At 41.6% G+C, this 12,883-nt stretch overlaps 1 protein-coding gene across 2 annotated transcripts in view; it reads left to right on the top strand.

Moving 5' to 3' along the window:
* ZNF143 (zinc finger protein 143) overlaps window positions 1–12,883 on the top strand; it is a 49,365-nt gene that overhangs the window by 26,216 nt on the left and 10,266 nt on the right. For both annotated transcript variants that reach the window (XM_072619472.1, XM_072619473.1), the window contains exons 9-13: window positions 1,887–1,962; window positions 2,501–2,626; window positions 5,624–5,803; window positions 7,202–7,429; window positions 9,424–9,572. In XM_072619472.1, the coding sequence (XP_072475573.1) occupies window positions 1,887–1,962; window positions 2,501–2,626; window positions 5,624–5,803; window positions 7,202–7,429; window positions 9,424–9,572 (759 nt within the window). The remainder of the gene's footprint in view (window positions 1–1,886; window positions 1,963–2,500; window positions 2,627–5,623; window positions 5,804–7,201; window positions 7,430–9,423; window positions 9,573–12,883) is intronic.

The following is a 12,883-nucleotide window of genomic DNA, read 5'->3' as shown; positions in this document are numbered from 1 at the left end:
AGGTGGCCCCTTCTTGACCTGAGATGTTTCTGTCACAGACGGTCTGATGCCCTTCGGGGAGCTTCTCCCATTTTTGTGGCCATGGCCCAAGTGGTTTGTCCAGGTCCTCAGTTTATATGACTCGTATAGTTGCCCTAAATCCTTCCTATTTGTTGTGCCATAATTAAATCCAGCCATTCCATAACTGACAGGCACCTACTCTGTTTCCAGTTCTTGGCTACCTCAGAACAGTGCTGCTGCTGCTGCGTGTGTGTGCGCGTGTGTGTGTGCGTGCGTGTGTGTGTGCGTGTGTGTGTGCGTGCGTGTGCGTGTGCGCGTGTGCGTGTGTGCGCGTGTGTGTGCGTGTGTGTGTGTGCGTGTGTGTGTGCGTGTGCGTGTGTGCGTGCGTGTGTGTGTGTATGTGTGTGCGTGTGTGTGCGTGTGTGTGTGCGTGCGCGTGTGCGTGTGTGCGTGCGTGTGCGTGTGTGTGCGTGTGTATGTATACATGTGGGTAAAATAAAAACTAAAGGCACCTCGCTGCCATAATTCTTGTAGGTGCTCCTGTTGACAGACAGCATCTTGTAGTTCGCTTTTACTGCAGGAGACTTTGGGAATGATCATTCTGACCTTGCGTGGAGAGATCTTTCCCAAGTGCATGTGAAGTCTCTACCAGGGGATGAGTCTTTGTCAGCCACAGTAACTCATAGTGATCTGCAAAGGAAGAGAGGGCTTGTGGTCTCCACCAGTAGCGGAGAATCCCCCAGTAAAAAAAATCACTAGCTAGGTGGTATAGTGGATAGGACACCCCACCATGTAGGTGGGAAGACCCAAATTCAAACACTGCCTCAGACACTCACCATCTGTGGGACCCTGTTTGCCTTTGTTTCCTCCTCAGTAAAATGGGGATAACAATGACAACTACCCCTCAGGGTTGTTGTGAGGGCCAAATGAGGTAATCACTGTAAGACAGCGCAGTGCCTGGCACGTAGTATGCCCTATGCAAATGTTAGTCATTATTATTAATTTGATTATTTATGTTCCTACTCAGACCCTTCATTTGTCCCCTGTCACCCATCTCATAAAGACTAAACCCAAGGTCCTGCACGGTTTGGTGCTGGTCTTGCCCTAATCCTTTAGTGCTGTGACCCAACCAGACCTTTTGCCATCCCTGGATACACCATATGGCTTTCCCACCTCCTAGGTGTGATGCTGTTCTCAGTCTCTCGAAGCCCCAGGCCCTCCCTTCCTCTCCCCCAGTTCTCGGTCTGTTGAAGTGGCTCCTGTCCTTGAAGGCTGAGCTCTACAGCTTTGAGATTCCACAGGCAGCAGTGATCTCTTCCTCCTGTGTTCATCATGGTCACACCTTTCATGGAGCTGCCACATTCTTTCTTGTGTTATTTGTGACTAGGTCTTATCTTCCCCAAGTTTGTGAACTCCAGGATGGCGTCTTATCTGTATTTGCCCTTCCCCGGGGTCCCCAGGAGGCACTTCAAGGCTTCAGTGAAAAAATCAGTCTCTTCCCTCCAGAACTCCCATTGGTTTCATTCTTTTCTTATTAACCTTTTGCATTCGGTCATATATTAGACTTGTCTGTCTGTGTTTTTTATCTCCCCCAATAGCTTGTAGAAGCAGGGACTGAACCTTAATGTGTCTTTGTATCCACACCCCACATACTGCTTTGAACCTGAAAACACACAGTATTTATTGAACAATGGCAAACATGCTGGGTACCTAAGGCAGTGTGTGTTTCTTACTAGATAAACTGTGGAGTACTTATTGTGTGAGGAAGGGGGTGGAGTATGGTTTCTGTTTCTGAAAACACCAAAATCTGAAGTGAGGGGAAATGCTACTGTTTTCATGGTGAGAATGTCTTGAGGAGAGACAGACTGACAGTCTTATTTTAACAGGTCCATGAAAGGTCACACACAGGGGATCGGCCGTACCAGTGTGAGCATCGCGGCTGTGGGAAGGCCTTTGCCACAGGTGAAAACAGCACCCTCTGACCTTCCGTCCACTTGTGTTCGCAGAGGCAGGCCTTGAGGCAGCATTTCTCATACATAAGAGAGGAGTAAAAATTCTCGTCTTAAGTTGCAATGTTGACCCCTCTGCCTTGTCCTCTTTCTGTGTCCCCTGTTCTCTTTAGCCCCTTCGCTCTGTTCCATTTTCTGCTCTCCTCCATTCCACCATTTAGATGAGAAAATGAAAACTTGAACAAAAATTTTTTATCCAACTCCTCTTCCTGTATGCATGCATAAATGTCTCTTTCTTGTCTGTGATGTAAGGTCTTTGAATGGAAAAGGTCACCTTGTACTGTTACAAATAGATCTAACACATTAGGAATGCTAATTTTAAAACTTTAAAATTTCCTGTGAGGTTATCCCAGTGACCCCTCTCTCAGTCAGATATGCATTTCAGTTGTCTACTCAGCTCTTCACAGTCTAATAGAAATTAAATGGCTTTTCATCTGTTTTATTCAGTGATTGAATCCTGAGGGCTTGTGTTTAAATTTCTTTTTTTCAAGGTTACGGATTAAAAAGTCATTTCAGAACCCACACAGGAGAAAAGCCATATCGGTGTTCAGAAGATAATTGTACGAAGTCCTTTAAAACATCGGGCGACCTACAGAAACACATTCGAACTCACACAGGTACTGGCATTGTGGGTAAGCTCACAGGACATTAGCTCTCAGGGATTGTTGAAGCCAGCCCCTTCATCTTATGCATGGGCAGACTTAGACTTAGGTCAGACAGCTCATTAGTGCCAGGGGCAGAGCAGCAACCCAAGCCACCTGAAATTCTAAACCTCTTGTTCTTTGATCTATACCCTGGTGCCTCTGCAGTGCATGGATGGCACGGTGCCCCTTGGTTGCCTCAACCTTCCCTTCTTTCATTGCCCTTGGGCGTCTATGCCTTACCCCCCTCTTAATCTCCTCACTCTCGGTTTATCCCACATCAGCCTTGTGGAACTAAACATCAGAAAGACAGCTTTTTCCCCTGGTCCTCAGCTCCGGGAGTCTTGCAAGTGGCTGATAACTGGTGTTGTTACGAGTTGTTGCCTAAGTCACACAGGACAAGCCCTGATTTCATTTATACTGTGCATGTAAGCAGGGATATTTTAAACATCATGTGACAGTTTTACCCACAGATATTGAGATTTCTGGTGCCTCTAATGGATTTTCTAGCCATCTTTCCCCCTGGCCATTAAAAAATGAATATTTCCCCTCAAGGGGAAACCCAGCTCTTTGAAGAGAACACATGAGCCATCCTCCCACTTAGTGTAGTTTACTCAGGAGTTCTTAACCTTTTTTTGGATCATGGACCCTGTTGACAATCTGGGAAGTCCATCCCTTCCCAGAGTAACATTTTTAAATGCATAAAACAAAATACATAGTATTACAAAGGAAACAAATTATATTGGAATACAGTTACCAAGATTTTTTATAAAAATCCAATTTCCCTAACTCCAGGTTAAGAGCTCTTGATTTAGAACAGGCCTGCACAACTTACAACCCATGTCTTACATCCTCTACATTTTGTGTGGGCCACAAGGGCACGGGCCATAAGCAGTGTGCAGCCCCTATGTTGTGCAGACCTTATTTAGAACAGGAACTCTTAAATAGTTCATATCCACTGGGACTACACTCCTAGCCTTTCCATCTTGATAGAACCTGCTAGAACTTGGGCTGCACTGGTGCGGCTTCGAACCACCCAACGTCACCTGCACATTCAGTGAAGGGTCAGGGGATAGCTTTTGTAGAAGGGTTGGCATGGATGGTTTCGTTGTGTGCCCCAAAACAAGAAGACACATCCTGTTGTGGGACACTTGGTTGTTTTAGCTTAGGCAAAGAGGCCACATGATGGCACATGCATCCATACAGAAAAAGAATTTGACTCACTAGGGCAAACCCACAGCCTTTAAGACTCTCCTTCAGCAAGAGTAACTGCTGTGCATCTGTCACATCTGGTCACTCATTATTTCTTGATAAATTAAAAACAAAAGAAGGAAATGACTAGAATGGTGTGTTCATCTTAATTGTGGAAGGGAGATGATGACACTGTCACTTGGGAGCCCTTGTGACCACTGGCATTTGCAATCCCTGACCCTAAAGGTATGACCCAGGAAAGCTATGATTCCCTCTTCTTCCTAAAATCCTGCATATTCACTTGAAGGTTTAAAATCTGAAAGCGTTTTCATGTATATGAAGCTGCTTCCAGTGTCACAGAGGGCATCAATTCCTATTCTCCAGGATGCTTTCTGAAATTTATTGTAAATAGAGAAGCAACAACTTACTGTGGAGGAAAGGCCCTTGAGCTTACAACCAGAACCCCTGGAATGGAGTCCTGACCTTCCCAATTGTTTTCTGGGTGACTGAGCAAATTACTTCTCTGAGTTTGCTCATCTCTAAAATGGGGGTGATAATAATAATTCCAGCTCTGCTGACCTCATGAGGTTATGAATGAGAGAAGCACTTTGTAAATTGAAAGTGCTATATGAATGTGAATGACTATTTTTATCATTATAGATGCAGTCAAGGTAACAGGTACACTATAAAGAAACCAGGCTCCTATATTCAAACCTTAGGTATAGAGGGGTTGGGTATTTTTTAACACACATGCATAATCTGAATAAGATGCTTTGGTCAAAAAGGCAGACCTCAGAAATCTTCTCATGTTTTTCCACAGTCTGTGAAGTTATTTTGCCTTTAACCTAAGGGAAAATAATCACTGACACTCAGATCTTTTGATCTATATTCCAGGATCGTTTTTTTTTTCCCCTAAAATTTCTTGTGATACTGAACTCTTCCCCTTTCTGGAACTGTATCTGCAGACATTTGAAAATTAAAAGGGAAGCCTACTTTCCTTTTCATTTTTGAAAGACAATTTACATCCCTTTTGCTTATCCCTGATACTGGGGAATTCGTAGAGGCAAGCAGACCTTGTAATTTTTCTTATACTTAATGTCAGCCTGCTGAAGAAAAGATCATTCTTTTTTCTGTGTAATAATGCCACAAAATGGAAGGAGGCTGATTTTCCTAATCAACCAAAATTTCCATAATTGATGGAAGGTGGTCCTAAGAAGGTTCTGATTTACAGCCTTATCATTTTCAAATTTGTCTTATTCAATTATCCCTCCTTTCCAGTCTGTCATTAAAATGTACACACTTGGTAATTCCTTCTGAGACTTTCATGTAATTATTGATGTGAGTTCTTATTTCCGTTCAGAAACTTTTCTTTGTCCCTTTACACCTGGCAATTTATATTTTCTTTAAATATTCATCCATCTCACTTAGATTGTCAAATTTATGGGCATAAAGTTAGGCAAAATAATTTCTAATTATTGTTTTAATTTCCTCCTTGTTGGAGCTGAGTTGTCCCTTTAAACTTAGAAAGAAAAACAAACTTTATGTAGAAAGTTTTGCTCAAGTGAGAGAAATTCAAATAGCAAAGCTGCCCATCATGGATTTTGCTTTTGCTTTTTATTTTTAAAAAATGTTTTATTGATGCCATTTCCAACTTTTCTGCCCTCCCTCCTACCTAGTGAACCTTCTGGTGGAACAAAGGAAAAAACAGTTTGAGCAAAAACCTCCAGATGCAGCTCGATGCCCCTTCCTGACTGTTTAATTTACCCTCCTCTCTATTTGCAGGTGAACGACCCTTTAAGTGTCCCTTTGAAGGATGTGGCAGGTCCTTTACTACATCAAACATCAGGAAAGTGCACATTAGGACACATACGGGAGAAAGACCCTACTACTGTACAGAGCCAGGATGTGGGAGGGCATTTGCCAGTGCAACCAATTACAAGAACCATGTGAGGATACACACAGGTAATCAGTCTCTGGGGTTGGGGTCTTTGTTTCTACCAGTCCTCCCTTGAAGCTCACTCAGCTCATCAGCTTCTTTTCCCAGCAACCCCTGTTACCTCCTTCATGTGTATAAATCTTACCTCCCAACAAGAGGGCACAAACTGTTGTGTTAGGCTTCTTTTGTGCCCCTTACCGTTCTGGGTATGCAGAGTATGATTATGGTTTTTGAGTGGTCTTAAAAGGTCAGGTGAGGTCACTAAAAGACATCTGTGCTTGAGTCCTTGCCCTGAAATGGCCAGCTATATTAAAGAGTATTTTATTATCCTTTCCTGCATTTTGGGAGCTATTTTGTTTTTTTGGTCCAGACCTTTGATCCATCTGTATAGGGTAGTGGTGTCAAACTCACATAGAAATGTGGGGCTCTAAACCACATGTAAGGATCCTTGCAGGCCCCATATTGACTTAGAAAATCACAAACTTGCATATGTATAATCTGTAACAAATAGCTTGCCTCTCAAGGAGAGAGGAAGAAAGGGAAAGAATATAGAACTCAAAAATTTTTTTAAATTTTGAAAATTCCTATTAAAAAATTGTTTTGATTTTAAAAGAAAACCTCAAATTAACATCATGTTTTATTGGATTTATATATATATATATTTACATATATACAGACGTACATGTGCGTTTATATGCATATATGTAGTATATCATATATTATTTAATTTCTTAAATATTTCCAGATTGTGTTTTAATCTAGTTCAGGCTGTGTTTGAGGCTTCTGATGTAGGGAATCCCCAAGGAGGAAATTCCCTTCCTTGGTATAGATAGACAACTCTTTTGTAACTCATAACTTAGAGAGTTGCCCAGGGCCCTGAGAAGATTCAGGGACTTGCCCAATGTCATACAAACAGTACCTGTTAGATGTGGAACTTGAACCCAGTTGTTTTAGATTCTGAGACCAATTCTGTAACCACCACTGGTGGCTAATCAGTAATGCTCCCAGGGTGCATTATTAATAGTAATGATGGCTATTTCTTTTATGATAGTAAATAGGGTTCAGGGTGTTAATGGCTTGTCTAGTTACAGAAAGCAGTAAATTAGAACTTCACAAAAGGCGTGACTTAAATTCATCAGAATCTAATGTTCTGCTATTTTTTTCTTTTTAAATTAAAAAAAAAAAGAAGTCAAATAGTCATTTTCTTTGAAGATAGGGTTAAGGTGCCAAAAGAGGTAGAATCCTAGATGGAAAGACAGTGGACTGAGCTAGAACCTTCTGAAGTAGGAGGATGGGGGCTTTTCCCATTGTTCTATGTTCTGTCCATACTCATGCTTTTAACTTTTATGACTTAATGTGTGACATGTCGACTGTGTGTGTGTGTGTGTGTGTGTGTGTGTGTGTGTGTGTTCTCTTTTCCGTAGGGGAGAAGCCATATGTTTGTACAGTCCCTGGGTGTGATAAACGTTTCACAGAATATTCCAGCTTGTACAAACACCATGTTGTTCATACTCACTCCAAACCATACAACTGCAATCACTGTGGGAAGACATACAAGCAGATCTCCACCTTAGCAATGCACAAGCGGACAGCTCACAATGACACAGAGCCGATCGAGGAGGAGCAGGAAGCCTTCTTTGAGCCCCCCCCAGGTGGGTCGCTGTAGCGGGCAGTGCTGAGTAGGAGGGGGACCTTAAGGGGCAGACCCCTTGCAGACTCTTGTTTGGAGCCATCTCAGGTGCCTTCCCAGCGGTAACCGGACCAGTTCGGTAACCTGTCCATCTTGCTTGGAAGCGCTCTGATTGAAAGCTTTCTGGTATTGGTTTTCCTTTTTGCCTGCACCTGTGACTTTGGTTGGCCAGCTTGGCCATTTAGAAACACAGAGAATAAGTTATCGGATTCATTCGTGGAGAAACATGAGGAAACTACTGACTATGATAATAACCCACATTCATAGTATGTATGGGTTACAAAGTACTTTGTTCCTACAGCAATCCTGTGCTGTTATCTCCATTGTACAGATGAGGAAACTGCCCTTCAAAGGGCTCTGACTTCCCTGGGATGGCTCCTGAGAGGCAGAGCCAAGGTCAGAATTGGCACAAGTCTCTCCTTTCTCTCGAATAGAATGTTGTTGTAGGTGTGCAAAGCTGTGACTTTTAACCTTCTGAAAAGGATATTCTCTGATCCTCTTTAATAGGGAAGCAACATGAGCGGCACAGTGGAGAGAGCACTGGATTAAGAGACAGTTTGGGTATGGGGAAGGGGCAGGGCAGCATTGTAGAGTGGAAAGTGGATTCAGCAGACCTGGGTTCGAATCTTGGCTTTCTGACTTCCTAGTGTGTCACCTTGGGCAGATCACTCAGTGTCCTTATTTGTCATATGGGAAGAAGAATATTCATATTTCATACCTTACAGAGTTGTTGAAAAGTACCTGGTAACCTTCGGGAGTTGTATAAATGGGAGCTGTTACTGCTGACATTTACAAAACACCTCTAGGTCAAGATGAGAAGAAATGGATTTGGGGAGACGAGAGAAGCAGTGGGTTAATGGGTTAACAACTATTCAGACTTTTCTTTTTTGGACACAGTAGACTTTTCAGAGGTTATACATGGAAAAATGTTGTGGAAACCCTTCCTCCCTATCCCCCAAATTTCACACCATATTCCTCAGTGATTTCCAGCTGGATGGTGGACTTAAATTTAAAAAAAAAACAAACTTTAAAAATGAATGGTGTGTGTATTTATCTTAGTTGTGGAAGGGAAATGAGGTAAGCGTTGTTGATATTATGTACACTCTCTCCCTCAGAACCCTTGTGACCGTTGGCATACATTTTACAAGAAGTTGATAGAAAGGAGAAAGGTTAATGGTGCCCCCTAGAGACTAAACGGATGACCCTGGGCCTTCTTAGCCCAGTGCTCAGCATCCACAGACTTCAGGCAACAGCTTATAACTGTAGGTCACCTTCAATTTCCTTTTAAAGTGAAATGAAGATCTTACTTGCCCTATTTCTGCCTTTCCTGAGAGTTAGAGAATGGAGAATGGATCTGACATGACCAGTCTGCCCAATTTGGCTCCTCCTGAGCAGGACCATTACAGCAGGGACAGTGGAATGCAGTGAGAGCCTCTTTGGCTTTTAGGAAATGATTAACTTGAACTCAGACAGTACACCTTTACACAATGGTGAATGTCCTTTCCTGGAGGGCCGGAGATCACTTGTGTTAATGAATACTTGTTAGCACCATTTTATTGTGTGTACAGACCATTCAGGTTGCTTTGTTGGTTAGTATTGTAACATGGTGAATCATTATCTCTGGGTATCTTTTACTCTTTTCTAAGCCAGTAAAACAGATAAAGTGAATGCATAACTAAATTCATATTTACTTTAGATTATTTTTGGAGACTTTATTTACCTATGTCTTCTTCACCACCCCCAAAATACACACTCTTTAACCATAAGGAGAAAACAGATTCGAGAACTTGGAACATTTTGTTGGATTTGGTGATGTTAAATTTGGGGGATGGGGATAGGATATTGTAGAGAATCACTAAGAAAGGGCTCTTTATGGTTAATCATTTAACACATAACACAAAGATCTTTTGTCTTTTTTCCCCTTAATTCTAATTTGTATATATTTTTCTTGAACAGGTCAAGGCGAGGATGTCCTCAAAGGTCCCCAGATAACGTATGTTACAGGCGTAGAAGGGGAGGATGTTGTGTCTGCACAAGTAGCTACAGTCACTCAATCTGGATTGAGCCAGCAAGTCACACTCATATCCCAGGATGGGACCCAACATGTAAGTGTCCACCATAATAAAAGTCAACTGAAGTTAATCCTGTAGGATATTCCTGTCAGAGAATGGTGAGAGACGGGACTGCAATTGAATGTTTGAACCAGACTCTGGAAGCCCCTGATTATCAAGCTAAGGAAACTTGACATTTGTCCTATAGGCAGCAGAGAACCTCTGAACATTTTTGAACTGCTGAGTGACTAGATTAAAACAGAGTTTTAGAAGTGTTAATATGAAAGTGACCCATAAAGTAGAGAGATTTTTAGGAAGCTGTTCCTGTAGTACAAATATGGGATGATTAGGGTCTGAGCTAGAATAGTAATGGAATAGGAAGGGGAGATGAAGGCAAGAGGTACCACAGAGGGTCAACAGATGAAGAAAAGGAGACGTGTGCTCTGAGCCATGTGCAGAATTAAGAAAGGGAGTGGAGCCTGTAAAGTGTCCCTGCCTGCTTGTATCAGAGCTCGTAGTTCTGCCTCCAAACATTCTCAGCCCCTCTTTGCTTCTCTTCTCCCTGGACTACAGATAGTCTGCAGCTGCCACTCTCTGTGATGTGCCTCTGGAGGTGTGATTGTAAAGCAGGTCCTTGTAAAGTAAATTGTCATATATCGGATTGTTTCCCCATGGGAGCTGTGTAATAATTAGGGACTCCAGGGTTTATAAATCGTAGACATCAATGCCAAATAGATAGCCGTTATAAACATTAACTTTCACTATTTAAAATAGTAAAATTATACTGCAGCTTCTGTAAAATAGATAGAAATGTACCTTGGTGATACAAACAGTACTGAGGTGTATAATACAGGATACAGACAGTAATAATAATAGTGCACATTTATGTGGCACTTTACATAGGTTGTCTCATGTGATCCTCGCAACAAGAAGTGTGACATAGGATCATATAGCATGTCAGCATCCGAGGCCAGATTTGAATTCCTGCTCCTGACTTCTGACACAGTGCTCCGTCCATTACTAGCTAGCTGCCTCAGCATTAACAAACCATTGATTCATGAATTTGATGTAAAACTGGTCTTCTCACTATATTAAACAATAATTATGCTTGCCTTCTTAGAATTTAGAATTAATTTTGTAAAAGATTATTCAGATGACCTAGGTCTCTTTCAAAATATGTTCTTGAAAATTTGAACTGATGCCTTTTTTTCCTTTCCCAGTAAATTTATCATAACCAGAAAAATTCAGAACCATTCCATTGACTTTAGAACTCTACTCCAAGTAGTAAACGCTTAATAAATGTTACTACTGATAATGGTGGTATTTGTCCTACTAAGAAACTTTTTTTTAAAAGAAGGGCTTATCCATGATTTATCCTCATTGTCCTTTATTACACTCTCATTTTATCCAAAATTACAAGTATGTCAAGTGTCTGACCCAGTCAGGGACACCAGGAAATAATAAAGGTTGTTGGATCACTTTCTGTCGCAGCCAACCCTGACAGGATGGTTCTCTCAAGCTGGTGGCACAGCCCAAGGTTCGGTCAGCTCACCCTATAAACTGGACAAAAGATGTTTCTTAGACACTTAAACCCAGAAGCTTTGCTTCTTTTACTTCAACTTGCTTTCTAACCTTTTCTCCAAATTTAAGCTGAATATGATGACTTTTAGCACTCCAAAAATACTTTCCATGGAGAAAACTCACCTCTTGATACAATACCCAAAAGTGCAGTTTGGAACAGGCAAGCATTTGACACTTTTATCCAAGCCCATTACTTTGGTTTGAAACGTCCCCAAAGCAGATTTCCTCATATGACTCCACAAAGAATTGCTGAGGCAGATTTGAGATGGTGTTTTGATCCTGCGTACATTGTGACCTGAAAGGTGTGGCTGAAGAATGGTGAGCTCTGGGCCAGAGATTTCCATGGAAACAAAGAACGAAAATCAGAGAGGAGGGCTGAGCCTTGGCCTTCCTGCTGATACTCAGCCGTTCTTCCAAGGCTGACTCGTTTTCTGCCTCCTCCAGGAAACCTTCTCTGAGTACCTAGATTTCCTTCCTCTCCCAAACACATGCAGCCTTCGTAATCAATACCACTTCTTTCACATCAAAGTGCTCCTGTTTTTCTACTGCTGCTATTTTCTTTATATGTATTTAAACATAGATTTTTATAATTATATACAAATTATATTATATATGTTTATATAATATCTAATTTATCTAAATTTTTATACTTCAATATATATTTATTCTTTTATTTTCTTTGTAAAGACTCGATTATCTGTTTTATATCTTTGTCTGACCCAAAGGGCATAAGTCCATACAATGCAAGTGGTGGTACCTGGACGGGATCTACAAGAGCTTTGGGATCCCTACTGGATCATGGACACTCTAACCCCAGAGTGTTATTTCATGTATTTCCTGTTGGTCACTAAGTGGTGATTACATAAAGACCTTGGAGCCAGTTCATCTACTTCACCTCCTACTGCACTGACCCTACTGCGTCATTGACAAAGAGTCAGACAGACACTGGGGATGAAAACCTCACCCTCATGACCCATCTCGGCAGTCCATTCCTTTTTCAGATGTCACTAAATATTCGAAAGTGTTAAGCTGAAATATGCCTACCTCGTTTCCACCCGTAGGGCCTAATTATTGGGTCAGTCAGTATAAGTCTAACTGTTCTTCCCTGGGCAACATCCTTAATTTCTTTAACCAAGCTTTACCCAGCATGGTTTAAACATCCTTTATTCCCTCACTATCCCGGTTACCCTTCCCTGGACACAGTCCAGCTTGTCAGTGACCCTTCTAAAATATGGTACCCAAGGACTGTACATTCTACTATCTTGTCTTCACTGCTAGGGCAGGAGCTCTCACAGATCATCTCTCTCATATCCCTTGTCGTATCTGGCACATAGTAGATGCCCACTGCATACTTACTTGGTTTGTGATACCTTAAAAACATGGAGTAGCGATATTTGTGACAAGGGTTTGAGGTTTTTGTTTTTTGGGGTTTTTTTTTTTCAATTTGTGGTGGGGAGGGTTTGGGAAGGAGAGAAAATAGATTTTTTTTGTTAGTTGGAAATAATTAAATTTAATTTTTAAAAATGGACCAGTGCAAATTTTTGTAGAGGAACAACTGAACCCTGGAAGGGATAGCTTAGCCCCATCATTAGGCCATTCTTGATTTCTGTTTTCTTGTCAGTCCAGTAGTTGAATTATTTTCTTGATATATTTTTTTTTTTGATGCAACAGAATCTTTCACACAAACATCCTTACTAATTATGTTCCTTGGAAAATATTTATCAGTGGTTGACAGAAAGGAGGGCTTGCCCTCTCACTTTGATAGTGTGGTACCATTAACCCTC

Source organism: Notamacropus eugenii, chromosome 6 (genome assembly GCF_028372415.1).
Source record: "Notamacropus eugenii isolate mMacEug1 chromosome 6, mMacEug1.pri_v2, whole genome shotgun sequence".
In the NCBI taxonomy this organism is placed as follows: Eukaryota; Metazoa; Chordata; class Mammalia; order Diprotodontia; family Macropodidae; genus Notamacropus; species Notamacropus eugenii.
This window is presented reverse-complemented; position numbering and strand designations above follow the sequence as displayed.